The 20,401-nt window shown below is 38.7% G+C and overlaps 1 protein-coding gene across 2 annotated transcripts in view; it reads right to left on the bottom strand.

Annotated features, from left to right (window-relative positions):
• The window catches only part of LOC131232270 (uncharacterized), a 38,948-nt gene that overhangs the window by 2,222 nt on the left and 16,325 nt on the right, over positions 1 to 20,401 (bottom strand). For both annotated transcript variants that reach the window (XM_058228507.1, XM_058228506.1), the window contains exons 13-19: positions 18,517 to 18,644; positions 17,864 to 17,911; positions 13,322 to 13,452; positions 3,140 to 3,222; positions 1,176 to 1,279; positions 714 to 784; positions 229 to 473 (exon numbers count right to left, since the gene is read on the bottom strand). In XM_058228507.1, coding sequence (XP_058084490.1) covers positions 229 to 473; positions 714 to 784; positions 1,176 to 1,279; positions 3,140 to 3,222; positions 13,322 to 13,452; positions 17,864 to 17,911; positions 18,517 to 18,644 — 810 coding nt within the window. The remainder of the gene's footprint in view (positions 1 to 228; positions 474 to 713; positions 785 to 1,175; positions 1,280 to 3,139; positions 3,223 to 13,321; positions 13,453 to 17,863; positions 17,912 to 18,516; positions 18,645 to 20,401) is intronic.

The raw sequence follows: 20,401 nt of genomic DNA, 5'->3' as shown, positions 1-20,401 counted from the left end.
ATCAGAATTACTAAATGGGGAGACTTTTTTTGGGGTGGGTGGGTGGGTGTGGGAGGTTTCACTTGTTAGCCCCCACCTTGGTCATTTCCATTTTTTTGAGTTTAGTTGTTCCAATTCAGTTCGATTCAGCATCCAACAAGACTCGGCTGTTAAGAATGACATATAAATTCCTGTTGTAAGCAGACCAGACTGCATCCGAAGATCCCATCAGTTGTGTGAGAAAGATACCTTGTGGTGACTGTTGGGTGTACTGTACAGAGTATACACCATTATCTGTGGTGTTATCTCCCTTCTTATTCTGGGACGGCTGAGTTTCAGATGCACGAAACTGTCGGAGTTTGTGATGAAGATTAGAACGTGCCACTGCTGCAGCCTGAGAGATTTCTTGATTTTTCCTGTATCTTTGAGTAACAATGTGTTCTGTGATTCTCTGGTTTGCTGCCAAAAGCTTCTCATGAAGCTCTCTTGAGCGCCTATGATCACAAAAACACAACCTCAGGAACGTACGTTGATCTAATAATTAGTAGTCACTGTCAATAAGATTAGCTAGAAAATATCCATGGGTACAGCCTAAAAAATAGTCGGTCAATTGATCCTGCCCAATTAATATGATGAGGTAGAGCTTTCAATGTGCTCAACCATTCAGAGCTAATGTTTTCATATAATAATGAGTGATGACAGCAAAGAGTGATGAGTGATGATAAGATCCTCACGTCAGATAATCTTGTGCTTCATGGGTTTGCTGCAGGAATTCTTGCTTGAATCTTTCCATGTCGACGATCACCTGCCATTCAGTGCAATGATACAACAAACACAATATATTCTTAGTATAGTTACATAATTTCATATTCTAGGCAGTTCAGAAAGCTATCAATTCATGCTTAGTATTGAATACTGATTGCAATTCCAAACTTATTTTGCACTCACGAGAGCAGCCACAATGATTTGGGAATGTTAGGGAGTCAATACTGGGTATTTCCTGACGTTTCCTCCCGACATTGTCATTTATGTGGTAGCACCAAATACCAAATGGTGAGGTATTTTTGCAAATTTTGGCAGGGCATGTATACCTTGGTATTCTGCCTCAGTTACGAACTGCCACTTTACTAGTTCTTTTTATCAGCTGGCACAATTACGAGGAACAACTGCATGTAAGGGAGCTAATGGACTTTTACCTCATTAATTTCTGCACTGGCAGTTCCATATAGTTCCCGTGCTTTATCTAGTACAATTTGTGGTAATCCTAACCTTTCAGCAATATTTATGGCATTTGAGCGGCCTGCAATATGAATGTTTCCCCAACATTGTCATTGATGGAAATAATATAATGAATTGAGTATGACACAAAAGGTATCAATTGCACCGCTTCACCAGACAAACATAAATTAATTAAGAGGTTTAGTTGCAATAATGTAGGCAAACCTGCAGATCAGCGTGACATGAGCAAATCAGAGCTAGAGAAAAATCTACTGCCACAATGAGTGTTTGCTCCTGGCAAGTTCAATATGCAGAACTGATTGCACTAGTTTAGTTGCATTGTTATGAGACAGACAATTGGAGTTGATTTGGAAGCTTCTCTATTTGCATTGGGTGGAATGGTTGTTGGACTAAATGGTTGGTGTTTCCAGTTCAAAATTGGGCTCAATTTTATGGCCCACCCGAGGCTAAGAATTTCCTTATTTTTGGCCAAATTATATATTTCAATGGGCTTATTACAATTATTATGTCAAATGTCAGGAATATTAATTTGGGGTATTTAAATTGATTTACTTAATGCATTCCAATTGCAGGCATCTAAACGTAGCTGAGGCTTCCAATTCGCATCGATTCCATTTAGGGTCATTTGGAAGCTTGTAAGTGGAGATAAATGGAATCCACTTCACAATTACACTCGAATCAGGTGCAATTGGAATCTTTAGCCGTGTTAGCCTCTAATTGAAATGCACTGGAATCCAAATATTATATTTGGCAGCTTGTAATTAGAATGCATTGGATTTATTTGATACTCTAGATGTGTATGATGCTTGATACGCTGGCACGTGGGAATGGTAAATATGGCAGATAATAATTGAAATTAAACCAAAATAGTTGTGGAAGCCACTGTGGATAAGTTACAATCCACAGACCAAATTGGTTGAACAATTCTGACCAATGATTTGGACACTAGTGTATTGAACTAAAATAAGACATCATTGCTGTATCATCTATTTTTTACAAACAACACAAATTAAGGCCCACCATTTGAATGGTTCAATTTCAGAGTCATGTTTATTTCATGGGTACAATTTCTGAGTGCATGTGTTATGAACCATGAAACTCAGCCAGAGTATAATACTCACCAGTGAGCTTTCACTCCCCCATTTACACCCAAATGTCACCTTCTACCTAGGATTTGAATTCACTCCCATTAACACCCTCTTCAATGCATTTGAAATCCATTTAACACTCGTTTACACGGTGCCAAACGTGTACCAAAAGTCCCACTTACACCCATTTTCCTCCATTCACTCCCATTGACATGCAACCAAACGACCTTTCGAGGCAACTCTAGTGCCAAAGGTGTAAGTGCTCCAGCATTACTTACAATCAGCCCAAAAGATTTGTTCTGAAGCATCTCTGCAATAGTTCATGCAAGTTATTAGCAAAGAAAAATATATAAAACAACTCCACAATCCACGAAGTAGCTGTTTATCTGGCCACCAGTAAAACTTTCAGGTAAGTGTACTGTAGCTTAGATTCAACATGTCTCTTATTATTATTTGAACTCATATTGTTGTATGCCAAATTGCCAACATATTTCACAGTTTAACTGAAAATAAAACCTATATCACCATTATCCTGATTGTAATTGTTTCAAGAACCCATTAAATCCAAAATGATAAGTATAGTTCTGTAAAGTTCGGAGTTTCTCCAGAATGCAAAAAGAAAAAAAGAAAGAAACCTGCCTACGATTCAAAATTCAAATGTTGCTGATTCAATAACAAAAATTAGGAATTTCACTATTTTTACATGCCAATCAGAGGCTGCAAGTAGTAACAAATATCATTAATAAACATTTTAAGCATATATAGCATGTTAAATTTCCATTACTATAAAAACTAGTAGAAGGCAATCACTTGGATAAGAGAAAAGAAGAAACCTGGCACTCCCCAGAGTATCTTATAAGTTGGCTTTAAATTCACTTCATCGAACTCAACACATGCATTCTCAAAGGTGTCATTACTGTCAAAAGAACATTTCACGAACGTGAATCCAAGCATTTAAAATAGGCATGTAAATTCTTTATGACAAGAACACACGTAATTTCATTCCAAATGAGGTACATGCACATACCTTAAGATTGTTTCATTTCCATATTAGGTACTTGGATACTTAAGTATGGCAAGGATAAAGGATCCTCCTTCCCTGAGCTCAAACTCTGATCTACTAGGGTTTTGAACTCTAGACTTGTGGATTATTTAAAATTTATAGTGAATAATACTAATTGGACAACAAACCTAACCTGTGATGTTGTTAACCACCTGTTTTACAATGATTATGCTCAAAAGTTATAAAAATCCTTTATGTACCTATATCGTAAGATCCATTCAAAGATGATCTTTGCCATACCTAATACGTGCACCTATACTTGGGTAATATAGAGGAATGCAAACCCTTGATTCACATGGACATGCATGTGGAACACATCCAACACATACATCCTCACCCAACCACAAAACTTATTTGACATATTTCACCTGTATAAAATCAGTGCTCAGACTTTGCAGTCAGCTAGGCCATCTAGGTTTTACCATTGACAACTGAGCACCGGTTCGTACATACTCCACGATTTTCAAATGATTTGAAAAAAATAAGGGCTGAGTTTATCATAAATTAAAGCAGTTGTTTACAAAAAAGGAAAAAATAATTTCAGAAGTAATGAACCCTGGCTTGTAAGAAATAAATATAATCAATTGAATTTGCAGAGAGTAAAATGCACGGGGTATATATTCTTTACAAGAGAGGAAGTGCGGGAGACAATGCAGTAGATGCATTATATGGTGAACTCGCTCTATAAAAAATGTACTGGTTAGGGCTGCAGCTTGGGCTCGGGTTGGCCCGAACCCCCAAGTTTGGATCGGGTTGTCAAGGTCCTCAGGTTGTGTTTGGGTTGAAAAATGCAGACCCAATTGGAATTCGGGTTGGGTTTGTTGGTGTCAGATGCCTTCAATCTGACAAACTGGGCTCGATGACATCGAAGCCACTCGATGTCATCGAGTATTTTCGGGTTTTTTAAAGCTCCGGTCGCTGGACAGTTTTTATCATTCTTCGATGACATTGAAGGTTGCTCGATGTCATCGAAGGTTTACGCAGATTTTCTACGGAAACGCAGATTTTGCGGATTTTGCTTCCTATTCCATTTTGGTTTCTTTCTAAACCTATATAAAGGCATGTATACAGGACTGGGAGGTATTCTAAGGCATCATAAGGTTTCTAAAAGGGTTCTAGGGTTTCTAAAAGGGGGCTTTAGGGTTTCAAGGGGTGAGAAAGGTGAGGTTTGAGGATTGCTAAAGTCGGGTAAGTTCTCTATCTTTGTAATCTCTTCTTTCATAGTGGAATTCTATCGCTTTGTGCTGTGGTTTTTTCTCGTAAGGGTTTTCCACGTTTAATCTATGTGTTATTCTTTGTTCTGTTTGGTGCTCTTGGATTGCTATCCTAGATCCATCTCTGTGTGATTCCGCAGCACAAATCCCAACAAGTGGTATCAGAGTAATCGCTGGGGCACAAATCTGAATCTACAGGATTAGCAATAATGGGAAGTACTAGGTATAATATTGAGAAGTACTCGGGCAAAAATAACTTTGAGTTATGGAAGATCAAAATGATCAGTTCCTTAACCAAACAAGGTGAAGATGGTGCTCTTGAGCTGAAAAAGTCTACTATAACTGATGATGAATGGAATACCCTTGATAAAAAGGCTTTATTCTCAATCCGTTTATGTCTCGCGGATGAGGTTCTCTATAAGGGCGTGTTTGGGTGTTGGGATTGGAAGGGATTCGGTGGGATGGGATTCAAAAAACATAATTACCCTGTTGCCATGGGATAAGAATAATTCCATCCTTTGTTGGTAATCCGGTGGTACATTGAATGGATATACTAACCATCATTCGAAGTTATTGAGAATAACACACATGTGTTATATCTAGACCGTTCATTTGTTTTGTAACCTCATTTTATGGCATGGGCCTAAAAATGAGGTAGATCCAAAACTTATATAGCCCCATTGAAGTTTTCAACGGTAAGTATTCAATCCCCGTTGCTTTCTATGGTGGGGTCCACGTGAGCTTTAGATTAACATGATTTTTTGGCCCATGCTCTAAAATAATCTCAAAAAATGGGTGGATGGTGTGGATCTAACCTACACATCATAGTGGGACCTACACAACTTGCTAACATGGAGTGAAATTGGCATGGGACCCAATGCAATTCCATCGACAGCTTTTCCATCCTCCCCAAACATAGAGTGGAATTGGCACGGGACCAAATGCAAGTCCATCCCACCTAATCTCTTCCAATCCCAGTGCCCAAACACGCCCTAATGTTTTGAGGGAGAAAACTGCAGCTAGTTTATAGGCGAAGTTAGAAGATATCTATGCGAAAAAATCCTATGAAAATTGCCTACAGTTGAAACTACAGTGGTATAACTTCAAGATGGCAGAAGGTGGAGATCTGGAGGCCCACATTAGCAACTTTAATAAACTAGTTTACAAATTGTTGGATATGAAGGAAGTGATCAAAGATGAGGAATAAACATGTATATTACTGAATTCTCTTCCAGCATCGTATGAGTCATTCAAGGACGCGATGTGCACCATAAATAAAACCCTGAGTGTCGACATCGTTATCTCAGCCCTTCAAGGGAAGACCATGAGAAAGTTAAACGGCGACATGGGGACATCTTCCGATGCACTAATTACGAAAGGCAGGAATTCTAAGCGAGGTACAGGATCTTTAAGACCTAAATCCAAATCCAAGGGCAAGGGCAAAGGAAAATTGAAGTGCTGGAACTGTGGGATATCTGGACACATGAAGAAGGATTGTACCAATCCTAAAGCGAAGAAAGAAAATTCAGCGACTTCTTCCAAAGAGACCAATGTTGTCAAATCTGATGAAGAGACAAGTGGTGGTGATGTACTGTCTATGTCCATGATCGGACACTTGCACAACAATCATGGAGATGAGTGAATCCTCGACACAGGAGCATCATATCACATGACTCCTCATCGGAGTTGGTTCACCAGTTACAGAGAATACGATGGTGGACAGGTTTTTATGTGCAATGACAATGCCTGTAATGTTATAGCTATGGGTATGGTGAGCATCAAGATATTTGATGGGATGGAGCGTACCTTGACTAATGTTAAGCACGTTCCTAATATGAAGAAAAGTCTGATTTCTCTCGGTGCACTCGAGACTATAGGGTGCAAATTCACTAGCGTCAATAGTGTCCTTAAAGTAACAAAAGGGGCATTCATGGTTATGAGAGCACAAAGGCACGGAAACCTTTACAATTTGATCGGAAGCACTCCAGAGGGTAGAGCGGCAGCAAATATTGCAAATTCCACGTCTGCACGTATGTGGCATGCTCGTCTGGGCCACATGACCGAGCGAGGCACGAAGGTACTGTCTGACCAATGTTTGATTCCAGCTTTTAAAAATTCTGATTTAGATATATGCGAGCATTGTATATATGATAAACAATCTAGATTATCTTTTAAATCTGGAAAACATATATATAAGGGAGTACTTGATTATGTGCACTCTGACGTATGGGGGCCATCGCCAAAGGTTTCCATTAGGGGGTCGCCATGGTTTGTTTCATTCATTGACGACTACTTCAAGAAAGTTTAGGTTTACTTTATGAAACATAAATCCAAAGTCTTCACCATATTCAAACGATGGAAGACAATGGTGGAAAAACAGTCAGAGCAAAAAATAAAGGTTTTAAGGACTGACAATGGTGGAGAATTTACTTCCATTGAGTTTATTGAATATTATAATGATAAAGGGATCATCAGGCACAACACAGTGTGCCACACGCCCGAACAAAACAGTGTGGCTGAGTGGATGAATCGAACTCTCTTGGAGATGGCTTGATGCATGTTAAGTAATGCTGCGTTGGGCAAGGACTTACGGACTGAGGCCGTTAACACGGCTTGCTACTTGGTGAACAGATCCCCGTCTATGGCAATTGAATGTAAAATCCCAGAGGAAGTATGGAGTGGTTATAAGCTAGACTACTCAGATTTGTGCATATTTGATTGTGAGGCTTACTCTCATATACCATAAGTTGAAAGAGATAAGCTAAACCATAGAGCCAAAAAGTATATTTTTGTTGGCTATGGTGTTGGTGTGAAAGGTTACAGGTTATTCGACAAGGTCACACACAAGGTCATCACTGGCCGTGACATCAGATTCAATGAAAGCTCCATATTTCGCAAGAATAATCAGGAGTAAGAGGAACCTGAAAGGTTGATCGTAGACGTCTAAATTGATATATATGATACTCAGGCAGAGACAGATGTGCAAACTGAGGTACATGATCAGGTGGAGCAGCCACCTGTGAGAAGGAACCCACCGCATGATCGCAGGTTACCGGCAAGATACAAGGACAACTCTAATATTGCATATGCCCTCATTACAAATGAGGGGGACCCGTCTACTATTTAAGAGGCTCTTGATGAGCCTGATGTAGAAAAGTGGAAGGCGGCAATGGATGATGAGATGGACTCGTTGCACAAAAACCACAAATAGGAGCTGGTGGAGCTTCCAGTGGGCCGAAAAGCGATCGGATATAAGTGGTAATTCAAAAGGAAATAGGATAGATACAAAGCGAGGCTGGTAGCGAAGGAGTATGCTCAGACAGAAGGAATCGACTTCACAAAAATATTCGCACCAGTGGTTAAGCAAGTATCTATCAGATTCGTGTTAGCGCTAGTTGCCTAATACGATCTCGAGCTGGAACAGATGGATGTCAAGACTGCATTCCTGCACAGGGAATTGGAAGAGCGGATCTACATGAAGCAACCAGAGGGCTACGAAGTTAAAGGGGCAGAGAAAAAGATTTGCAGGTTAATGAGATTGTTGTACGGCCTGAAACAGTTGCTTAGGCAGTGATATAAAAAATTTGATTCATTCGTGTTGAGTCAGAAATTTACTTGGAGTGAATACAATCACTGTGTCTATTACAAGACACTGAGTGATGGCAGATTCATCATCCTAGTATTGTATGTTGATGATATGTTGATCGTCAGTCATTATATGTCTGAAATCAGCATACTGAAGACTCGGTTATCAGAGACATTCAAAATGAAAGATCTAGGGGGTTGCAAAGAGAGATCTCGGCATAGATATTTATAGAGACAGGAAGAGGAGCAGACTTTGGTTATTACAGGCAAAATACCTTGAAAAGGAGATGATCAAGTATGGGATGGACCAAGCAAAGCAAGTGAGCGTTCCCCACGCGGCTCACTTCAAGCTTTCCTCAGAACAATGTCCTAAATCAAATGAGGAAAAGCAGGCTATGTCTCATGTGCTTTATTCGAATGCGGTTAGCAGTTTAATGTATGTCATGGTCTGTACAAGACCAGATATTTCACAAGTAGTCGGTGTTGTGAGCAGATACATGTCAAACCTCAACAAGCAACATTGAGAAGCAGTAAAATGACTACTTCGATACATTTTAGGTACGAAAGATTACGTTTTAACTTTTGAGAAAACATGAGCAAAGTTGGTAGGGTATGTGGATTCAAACTACGTAGGCAGTGTGAATTCCAAAAAGTCTACTTCAGGATATCATTTGTACTAGCAGGTGGAGCAATTAGTTGGATGTCGAAGCTTCAGCTCGCGGTGACTCTTTCCACGACTGAAGCAGAATATTTGGCAGTGACGGAAGCATTTAAGGAAGGTGTTCGGTTAAGAGGCATGATAAATCAGTTAGGACTTCAGCAGGAAGTTGTGTCGGTTAACTGTGATAGCGAGTGTGCTATCAATTTGGCTAAAAATTTTATTTATCACTCGTACTAAACACATTGATGTTCGTCACCATTTTATCCGACAGGTGCTTAAGGAATGAGGCATAACACTGGAAAATTTTCACACTAGCGTGAATCCAGCAGACACCATGGTTGTTCCTACAGAGAAGTTCAAGTTCTGTGCAACCTCTAGGCTTGGTGGTGGCATAAAAGGAGGACAGAGTGTGCATGAGAAGCATTGATTAAGCTATGATGTGAGGCCGAAATAAATATATATAAAAAAAAAAAAAAATTTAAAAAAAGACAAGAAGCTACATATTTGAAGATTGAAGACATTGTGGAGATTGTTGGTGTCAGATGTCTTCAATCTGACAAACTGGGCTCGATGACATCGATTTTCTGCGGAAACGCAGATTTTGCAGATTTTGTTTCCTATTCTGTTTTTGTTTCTTTCTAAACCTATATAAAAGCATGTATACGAGACTGGGAGGTATTTTAAGGCATCCTAAGGTTTCTAAAAGGGTTCTAGGGTTTCTAAAAGGGGGCTCTAGGGTTTCAAGGGGTGAGAAAAGTGAGGTTTGAGGATTGCTCAAGCTAGGTAAGTTCTCTATCTTTGTAATCTCTTCTTTCATAATGGAATTTTGTCGCTTTGTGCCATGGTTTTTTTCCCGTAAGGGTTTTCCATGTAAATCTCTGTGTTCTTCTTTGGTTTGTTTGGTGCTCTTGGATTGCTATCCTAAATCCATCTCTGTGTGATTCCGCAGCACAAATCCCAACAGGGTTCGGGTGGAGAAAATTTGGGTAGGATTAGAACGTGTAGGGAATAATCACATGCATTTGGGTTGGGTTGGGTTGGGTTGGGTTGGGTTAGGTTGAGTATAGGGGACTTTGGGTTGGGCACCTTGGGTTGGAATCATTGTTCGAAGTATCCCTGATATTATTGAAATATCCCCGATATTATCCGTATCTCCAGCTCAGCGATACCGATAACACTAGTAGTCTCAGAGATTCTAGGTATCACCAATGTATAACCAATATTTTCAATTGTGTAAATTCTAGGTGTCGCTTGTACCACCAATATTTTCAGTTGTGTAAATTCCAAGTGCCGCTTGTATCGCTAGTATATTGATAACATTTCGATAATATCGCTAACATATCGATATCACCAAAAATCTCTGTATTAAAAAAAAAAAAAAATCATTTAGTTTTTTTTTCATGGGTGCAAGGTTGTATGCAGTGTTCAAATTGCCGATGAAATTATCAATCATATCGCAATATTATCCTTAACATAATATGGGCAAAATTGAACCAAAGTCTTTTGTTTCCTTTCTAGTTATCAACGATTTCTCAGTGAAATATCATGTGCTATCAATATTTTGAAATATCGACAGATGTTTAGAAGGAAGGTTGGATGGTTGGATGGACAGATGGAATGGCTGGATGGATAGATGGAATGGATGGGATGATTAGCTTGGTCTCTTACGACATCACATGCTTTTAGGCTCCCATTAAATGAAAACTTATTATGTATGCATTCTTGGTACAAAATTTTTTTTAATTCCTAAATATGCAAATATGTTTATTTTAGTATCTCCTGAAGTTCCACTAAAAAATTCCCCCATTTTCCCCATGCTTCTCCAATGTTTCCCCGCATTTTCGGTTATCGGCAATATTATCAACAATATTGATATTGTTTCCATATCCTCAACTGGCAAAACTTGTAGCGATACTGATACACTGAATATTGGCTAGAATTAACATCGGGTCTGGCTACAGGTTGGGCCCTCTTGAGGCTTGTTGGGTTCAAGTTGACCCTCAACCCAACCCAACTTGCCCGAGTTGCAGCCCTAATAGAGGTAGCTCAATGCCATGGGAGGGCTACAATTCTGGAGATGTGATCTGCTAAATGGAAAGACTAGTTGTTCTTTTGTACCAGAACCATACAACATTCAAACTATGTGACAAGCTCAAGCCTGAAAGGGTAACATATGCCTGATAGAATCATAGGTTTATTGGGAAATCAATAGAAGGGGGAAATATCCTGGTTATTATTTAAAGGTTAGCCTGGTAAATAAATCGAGTACGGGTCAAAGAAGGCAAGCACTTGCTTGATAATGCAGCTTTCCTTATAAAATTATGGAAAATTAAGGAAAGTCCTAAAGTTGTCTAATCTCACATAAAATCATATAAAGATTGCATAACATCAGAGTTTTTGAGGCAATGTCATTGGGACCAAGTACTCTAAAGACGCATGATTTTCTTCCTTGTTTTCCACCGAAAATCATTAAGCAACCAATTTTTTTAGTAAGTTTCTTCGAGGAAGTTTAACTTCAAAGTGATCACCCACAACCAGTGGCTGGTTAGCTCAACGTGTCACATACGCTAACATATCAAGTGTGTCAAGCATCCAAACCATGCAAAAGGTGGGCTTCCCCCATGAAGACCACAGGATGCAAAGTCAGGCCGGTCCAATCATCAAGCAGGTCTTGCATGAATGCTGAATCAGACTGTTGGAAGATCAGATTTAAATCTTCATATTTTCATATAGGATTTCAGCATTTGGTGATCTTCACGGAAGCACCAACCTTTTGCATGAATCAGATGTTGAACACACTTGAAACGTTGCAAGTATGATGAGTTTGTAGCTTAAGCTAACCTACATTCGGCTGCAGATGAACATTTCTCTTAATTTTGCATTGGTTGTGATTAGAAATGGGAATCACTAGTTGAAATACAGGTTTTGGACCTTCTTAGGGTTCTTTATTCATTCTTACTTTTAGCTAGAACCAAATAGGTCATCTAGTAGAATACTTTTAGTTAATTAGAACTTCTAACACTTTAAATTGTGTTTGCACCCAAAATCCCAATTCAGATTTGTATCTGCATAGCAAATTGCAATAGGTTCATTGTATCATGCAGCACCTTTAGTCATTGACTGTTCTACATCTTCCCTCCAACTTCTGTCAAGTTTAACGCAGATTGAAATTCACCTCTAAAGACCATCATTTAACAAAACTACATGGTTCATCCCTTACTCGAGCTATATCATAGGACAGTGACAAACACCAGAACATCTATGTGTTTGACATCTGGGCTGAGCACTCAGCCATGTTGAAATTCATTGTTTGACATCACACGCTCCTATGTTTGACATCTGGGCTGAGTACTAAGCCATGTTGAAATTCATTGTTTGACATCATACGCTCCTATCGGACATTGATAATAAATTGACTTCCTCATTCCATTAAGAGTGGTTATAAAACCTCAGTTCAGATTCATTGCCTTCTCAGCACTCTCCAATGAGTACCCATAGGGAAATTACTGAAGCAGATTAGCCTTGCTACACATGTTAACAAAGGACAAGAATGCCAGTCTTGTCATGAATATCCTTACAAGAGCTAAAACTTTCAGTGTTTGAAAGCAGACAACGAATGATCTTTATACTTTATAGCAGCAGTAGATGGGGAAATAAGCACAATAGTAATTTCATAATCATGGACTGAAATACCATCCAAGTTTTTGGCCCAGAAAATTGGATATATTGTATGGGTATCTCATCTGAGACAATGTGGTATCAGTCAAAACAAGCTCATGAAATAATGGGAATATGTCTCAGGAATTACCAATACATTCCGATCATCTCATATCTCAGAAAATACATTTCGATCATCTCAGTCCTAAAGAGACATGGTCTGAGACTAAGATTTTAAGAATTGATATATCTGGATCCTGTGACAATATTGATATACATGGCATAGGAGAGTAGAGCTTATTTTTATGTATTTTGTCATAAGTTCTAAGATGTAATTGTTGGTACTGCAACCAGGTAAGGTATAACTGTCTGTGTCAAAATTCTATCAATAAACATAATAGAATAAATGGAGAGCATCAATGCACAGGTACATGAAGGAGTCAACTATAATAAGCAGCAATATTATCTCTACCTGGGAATGAAGAACAATAGCATTTTGAAGTAGTTGTATTACTAGAGTTTAGCACATGAAAATGCCATGGTGGCTTTTTCAATGCAAAGATTTTTTATTTGGGAGCAACAAGTCTCTCCTGTGTTAGGCAGGTGAGATAAGTGTGTATAGTTTAATGCATATGAAACAAAGCCAGATTTTCTGCAGGAATATCATAAACAATGGAGTAACCAGAACAGTAAGCCTCCTATTTTCATCAATTGTCCATGTAATATGGGATTTGAAACACATTACGATTTGTTTCCTTGAGACAAATGCAATATCTGATTATTTGAAAATTTTGTATCGACAGCCATTTGGGTCTCTAGAGTTGAAGATAAACACCTGTACTTGAGAGTTTTGAGTTCACCGTGATGAGTTGTAGCTATTGTCAACAAAGCACCAGTTTCAGCAAAACCTTCTAGAATTGACATCCCTAAAGCTGCACCTTCCAACGGATTTGTCCCCGCCCCAACCTATTACAAAACACAGCCAAAGCATATCCATAAATCAAAAGATATGAATTAAATGGCACATTCCCTTCCAGAAATATTGCTATTCACCCAGTGTGAACATTGAGTTAATCATGTCAAATGTCTATAACTTGTCGTTAAACCTTGTATTCTAAAATTAAAAGACGAAGCATATTTGTGAAGAAAACTTCTATGATTTCCCAACTATCCCCAGTATAGGGTTCTAATAATTGGAGTAGCACAAACTAGTTGAACAAAGGACCACCAATATCAAGGCAATGCCCTCCTTTCACATATAAATCAAAGAAATCCAACCAGTGAGCAGAAGTGGATATAACAAACTGATTTCTAGCATTAATGAACAAGAAATAACTAAAGACTTTTAAGAGGGAGTTGATCCAATCTTCATTCGGCAGGTTTATGCAGCAAAGTCCCAACTTCAGGCATTTAGTACATCATAACTCTAATGCGAAGACTAAAGCTGAGAAGCCTTTATATACAGATGGGCTAAGAGTACAATGCAATTCTATGATTCCTATCCATTGAGGAGCTATTCCAAAAACACTAGAGACATGCTACTCTAGTTAGCAACAGTCAATGGGGATGGATACTCTTAGTTCAACAATCATCATCATCATCATCATCTAAACTTTATCCCAACAAATTGGTGTCAGCTATGTGAATCATGTTCCACAATTCCTCTCTATCAATGGGGATGGATCCTTACTCTTGCTCGGGTGGTAGACTCTCAGGAGTTTCAACACCCGGTCAAGGGTTCGAGTATCCATAGGTGGTGAAATCCCACTGCAGTGTGAGTGTGTGGGGGTGTGTGTGCGCGTGTGAAAAAAAAAAATTAAAAAAAAAAAAAAGGCCATAACTTGGTTAGACCATAGGTCATCAAGTATTTTCTTACTAACCCCCACTCACGTCCTTTTGGTCCGTCCCCTCGCCCTTTTAGAGCCTTCAACTTGTACCAACTCACTCCTAACCAGTGCAGTTCCTGGTCACCATTGCACATGACAAACACTCTTGAGTCTACTTTCCCTCATCGTATTACCTACTGGTGCCACTCCTAAGTTCCCTCGAATGCATTCATTTCTAATTCTATCCTTCCTTGTCTTGCCACTCATCCATATCGGTTATCGCACGGGATATATCGTTTGTATCGCATAGTTTATCGCACTTTTTGGGAAACATGGGGAAACATTGGGAAAATGGTTGAATTTTTTAATGAAACTTTAGGGATTGTTAAAAAGGCCCTTAATACACACTTTTAAATCATGAAGTTTCAAAAAAGAAGTGTACATAATAAATTTCCTTTGTATAGGATCCTAAGCTGTGCGCTGTCCGATTGAACTAAGACAACTATATTCAGTATCAACCCCATTCATCCGTTTTTCCATATCATTTCAGGACATTATCCAAAAAATAAAACAGATCCAATAATTAGGTAGACTATACCATAGAAAACAATGGTGATTGACCATTAGTGGGCCACAAAAGTTTTGGTTCAGGCTAATAATAGTTTTTTCTCTTCATTCAAACCATAAATTTATCTGGTAAAATGGATGGACGGAGTGGACAAAATACATGAATTATAGTGGGCCCACAAAGTTTACAAAGTACACTGCTCACTAGGGGATCCACTTCCCACCACACTGGGGGTGGGGCGTTGCTACCAAGTTCCTTCGCTCAAAACCTAGGTAGGGCCCGCTGTGATGTTTGTAAGAAATCCACCTCGTCCATTAGTTTTTTGAGATCATTTTAGCACTTGAGAGCAAAAATGGGCAGAATCCAAGACTAAAGCGGGCCGCACTAAAGGAAAAGGTGGGTAGGAAAATTCCTACCGTTGAAACCTCCCTGGGTCGTAGGGCCCACGATAATGTTTATTTTCCATCCAATCTGTTAATTAGGTCACACAGACCTGAATGAAGAGGAAAAATAAATATCATATTGATCCAAAACTTCCGTGACCCTCAAAAGGGTTTCAATGGTAGACGTTCCATCTACCACTGCTGTTTGCCGTGTGGTCCAATTATCTTTGGATCTGTCTTATTTTTCGGCCCAAGCCTTATGAAGAGCTTGCCAAATGGACGAACAGCCTGGATATAACACATACCTCATGCTGGGACCCACTGAACTTGGTGACGTCAACACAGTTCAGTGGTGCGCCATGCGCGCATACTCGATTTCAATAAAAAAAAAAAAAAGGGTGCAGATTAGCTGAGTAGCGAGACTCGCTATTGAATTGACGTCACCAAGTTCCGCGGGCCCCACCATGATGTATGTTTTGTATCCACACCGTTCATCCATTTGGAGAGAACATTTTATGCCATTAGCCTAAGAATGACTAAGATTCAAAGCTCCAATGGACCCCACCACAGAAAGCAGTAGAGAGAGTGACGCCCACCATTAAAAACTTCTGAGGGCCACAAAAGTTTTCGATGAAGCTGATATATTTTTTTTCCCTTTTATAATGTCTTTTTTAACTTATTAATGGGTTAGATCTCAAATAAACATCACGGTGGACCTTAGGAAGGTTTCAACAGTGTATGTCACTTTCTCCACTGTTTTCGATAGTGGGGTCCATTACAGAATTTTATCTGCCTCGTTATCTGACTCATGTCCTACAATGATATCTCCAAATGGATGGACCGTGTGGATATAACACATTCATCATGGTGGGACCCATGTAACTTGGTGACATCACTTCAGTAGCGATCTCGCTACTCGACCTGTCAGTAGCTAATCCGCGTCCGAGAAAAAAGGCTCGAACGACCTTTGGCTTTCAAGCAGAGAGGGTTCCGGAAACCGGAACCCTAAAATATCTCCCAAAATCTCATCGGATGTCTCCAGATTTCTCTCCAAAATCAGAGATGTTATTTGCGGTAACCTAGGAATGACGCTTCAATTCGAATGGCCCACCAAATGGAAGCTTCCGATCATGGCGATCTCTTCTACAGGTACCGAAATCCACCCTCTATTTTTTTTTTCCTGATTTTTTCGGATGATGACGTCGATGTCCGACAATAATGGAGAGGAAATCGCGCGATATTGTCAAAATATCGTGCGATATCAACGATATATCGGCCGATATCTGGATTTTGAGTTTTTTGGTATCTTCCGGGGGTTATCGTGACTGTATCGTCTCGCAAGGGTGCGATAACGATAATATTGGCCAATATATCGGCCGATAGTATCGATATTTCGAACACTACTCCTAAGTTCCCTCGAATGCATTCATTTCTAATTCTATCCTTCCTTGTCTTGCCACTCATCCATATCAACATCCTCACATCAGCTACACACATCTTAACTGCCCAACATTCTGTCCCATAAAGCATGGCCTGTCTTATAGCTACCCTATAAAATTTCCATCTCAGTTTGAGTGGTGCACAACGATCACATAAAATTCCAAAGACACAGCTCCATTTCTTCCACCTAGCTTGAATTCTATGCCCAACATCCTTCTCAATTTCTCCACTCTCAAGAAGTATCAACTCAAGTATCAAAAGTGGTCATTTTGGGAAACTCCTTGATCAGCAATCTGAACTAATTCCTCTTTTCCACTCCTATTGTCACTAAAATTGCACTGCATATACTCTGTCTTCGTTCAACAATACATACAAATTTGCAATGCATGCTAAAGCTTACATGGGATGGGCTCAAACCCAAGTGATCCTTAGAGACAGTTATTCATAGAATAGTTTAAGTTTCCACGTGGCAGAGTGTAAGACATCTCATGATGAAGTTTTCCTGCAAAAAAATTAGAAAAAACAAAAGATTTCTATGAAGCTTCTGTCAAGCAAATATATAAACTGCCCTCGTGATTTCCAAGACGATTGATTCAGACCTTCAACAAGACAAACATAGTATGCATTCTACACCCCAAATATAGAGAAGCAATTAGCACCTAGGTTTTGCTGGACTACACCAAGTAGAGTGAGAGAACAGAGCATGCGCCTTGAACTTGGTGTACTGTGGAGAGGGAAAAAACACCCAACTTGGGCTATTTTGCTAGTGTAAAAGAGGAAAATGTATTTGCTTTGATGCAGTGAGATGTGCCCCTATACCAACTTGGGATAAAGAACTAGGGCGATTGCAATGTTTTGAACAAGAAAGTGATCTCATGGTTGTATGAATATTATCATTTAATAATACAGACATATTAAAGGGCAGGATTTTTGGCATTCGCCAATGTCGAACCCCTCATGCCTGAAGAGCATTAATATGCATGTGACTAACTTTTACAGGTAGCATGAAGTCAACATTATTCCATGAGGGTATTAATGTATTTGCATAGCAGGAAGCAAAAAACATGTTTCTACAAGTTTCAAAAAATAACATGTCACTAATGATCATCTCACGTAAAATAAAGGATAGGAGTAAGATTGGATTATTACGTAGCAATTACCTCATCTAAAAGCACCAGTGACTTACTAGTTGATTGTGCTTTTATGGCCTGCAAAACATAAAATAGTGATTTTAATCCAAAAAAAGAGTTAAAATCCAAAATCTATTGTAAGTTCTTACCTTACGTTGTCAATTAATAGAATCCAAATTATTAACATTCTCAAGCTACTAATATCTTAATGCTTACGCAGTTATGGAAGGCTATGCAGCTATAAACGTGAAGAATAGTATGAACTAAATAATAATAATGATATTCATTAAATTTAAAAAAAAAAATTAAAAAAAAAAACCCAATTGGATGTAGTATAAAACTTTTAAGAGAATATTTAAAACTTAGATAAAAGCTAAAGATAAAATAAAATAATAAATAACAAATGTTTAGAAGAAAAACTTTGTGCGACATTCATCAGCAAAAGAAAAAAGTGGGTATCTTTTGTCACATGGAAACTTAATAGCATCTGTCTCAATTCAGGTGTACTGATGCACAGTACCCTGAAGAGTATATCCAGAAGAAAGCTCTACTTCGCCAAAGTTTAGTAAATTACAGGGATGTGCAAGGGAATGTATGGATTCCATGATCCAAATATGGAGATACACAGATCCACTGCTGATAACTCATTCAAATCAAGAAATTATTAAAGCCACGTATCTTACGATAATCTGTTTCAAGTGGCCAGAAAAGGTAGACAAAGATTGGGCCAAGGACTGCTCATCGCCTATATCAGCAAAAATAGAATCGAACCAAGGGATTTTAACAGGTTCAGAAGCCAGAACATAAATGCCTGCAATATCAGAGAAAACTTAGAAGAATGAGATAATTAGACCTTATAGCAAAGGGCATATAATACAGAAATAATCAGATCTTGAGATACACTTGTCTCATAACGACCACTGAGTTCCATCCAACTGACTAAGGTCTTGAGATACACTTATCTCATGACTTGTTTTGAAAGGGATGTAATGAAGCAAAAAAACTCATCCTTGAGCACAAGATTTGCCATTAAACAGTGCATAAACAAATATATTCCAGCTAGAGAAGTATCCATATTTTCAAAAGAAAATTATCAACAACTCTTGTAAGTAAAACTTCCAAAAGTAATTTCAGTAACTAGTAAAACCTGAAGCTGCCTCAGGTTATCAGGTGATCTTCTACCAGAAATTAGGGTGTTAGCAAAAGCAAACAAACACTCTCCCATCAAACTAGTTGTCAATGCAAATACGGAAATGGCTTCACAAACTTCATGTTTCACAGGTGCAGCACTAAGCTTCTGATAATGAAGGCAATTTCATCGTGCATCCCAGCAACAGGAAAATTGATGTCTAAAAGTTCCATGGCATCTACTTGAGTTAGGAAATCCCCAAGATAGTGGTTATACACCTCAGCAGCATCGATGAAAAAGTTGATGTAGCATGTAGATGCCACTCAAAATAGGCTCACGAAGGATCTTAGGCTCCTTTATGTGCTGAATTTCTATTATGTGTGCATGCCATTCCTTCTTTCTGATGTTGACAAATATCCTATTTAGCAAAAATCTGCCTTTGAAGTGACAAGGGTATCTAATAGATAGGATAGATCTTGGCCTCATATCAAGGTTCAACAAATCCAATTTGGGTCATGAACATTTTCAATTGCCAAGCCTTGAGGCTTTAACCAGATCCTATCTGATCCAAAACTCACACGAGAAATGACCACGCACAGAATTGTGTTACTCCTTATCAAGCTTACCAACTTCTCAAAAAATTTCTATTATCCACCATTTTTATATTGATATGAAAGATTAAAATATAAATTCACGTTAACAGCCTCGTCCTCGTGACATCAAGACCTTAGCTCAGGAATTGCAAGCTTTGAACAATCTGAAGCTCTCCATGGTTCAGATTTAGGGCTGTTTGGTTGTTGGGGAATCATTCCCTGGTTTTTATGTTTCTAGGAATGTTAGAATTGGCCTAGTGATTCTTGGGAATAAATTTTGTTTGGTTGATAAACTGGGTTCCCTGGAAAATCTGGGGTAAGTCTACAGTTCTCTTTTAATTCACTAGGTTCTCCATTCTCCAGATGAAAGCAGGGACTTTTCTTTCTTCCTTTCTTTCTTTCTTTCTTTCTTCACCTTGCAGACATTCCAGTACAGGTGTACAACGGATAATTTTCCTATAAATATCATATTATGTTCTGAAATTGAAATAAGATAATCGCAAAATTATAAAGGAGTGCATTCCAAATGTGCTGTAAGAGTTCAATAATTATTTTGAAAATTTTCCATGTTTCTTGTAAGTTATATGGATTTTTAGTTCTTTGGATAAGACAAGGCCTGTTATTAACCTCATGGTAAATCCAAATATGTTTGACCTATGAATTTTGCAAAGGTCCAGTATATTCAAGCCTTAAACTTTCTCCTCCCAATTGCTTTCCACCTTCGGCTTGCAAAACATGGCAATCATAACTAGAAACCAAGTTTATAATCACTTGCATAGAGAATGGCGACAGCTCAGAGTCCTCTGATTATTATAGTTGGTCAATATTTCTCAAGAGGTTCTGAAA

Source organism: Magnolia sinica, chromosome 18 (genome assembly GCF_029962835.1).
Source record: "Magnolia sinica isolate HGM2019 chromosome 18, MsV1, whole genome shotgun sequence".
Classification (NCBI taxonomy): Eukaryota; Viridiplantae; Streptophyta; class Magnoliopsida; order Magnoliales; family Magnoliaceae; genus Magnolia; species Magnolia sinica.
Note: the sequence above shows the minus strand (reverse complement) of the source record. Positions and strands in the feature narration are given on the sequence as shown.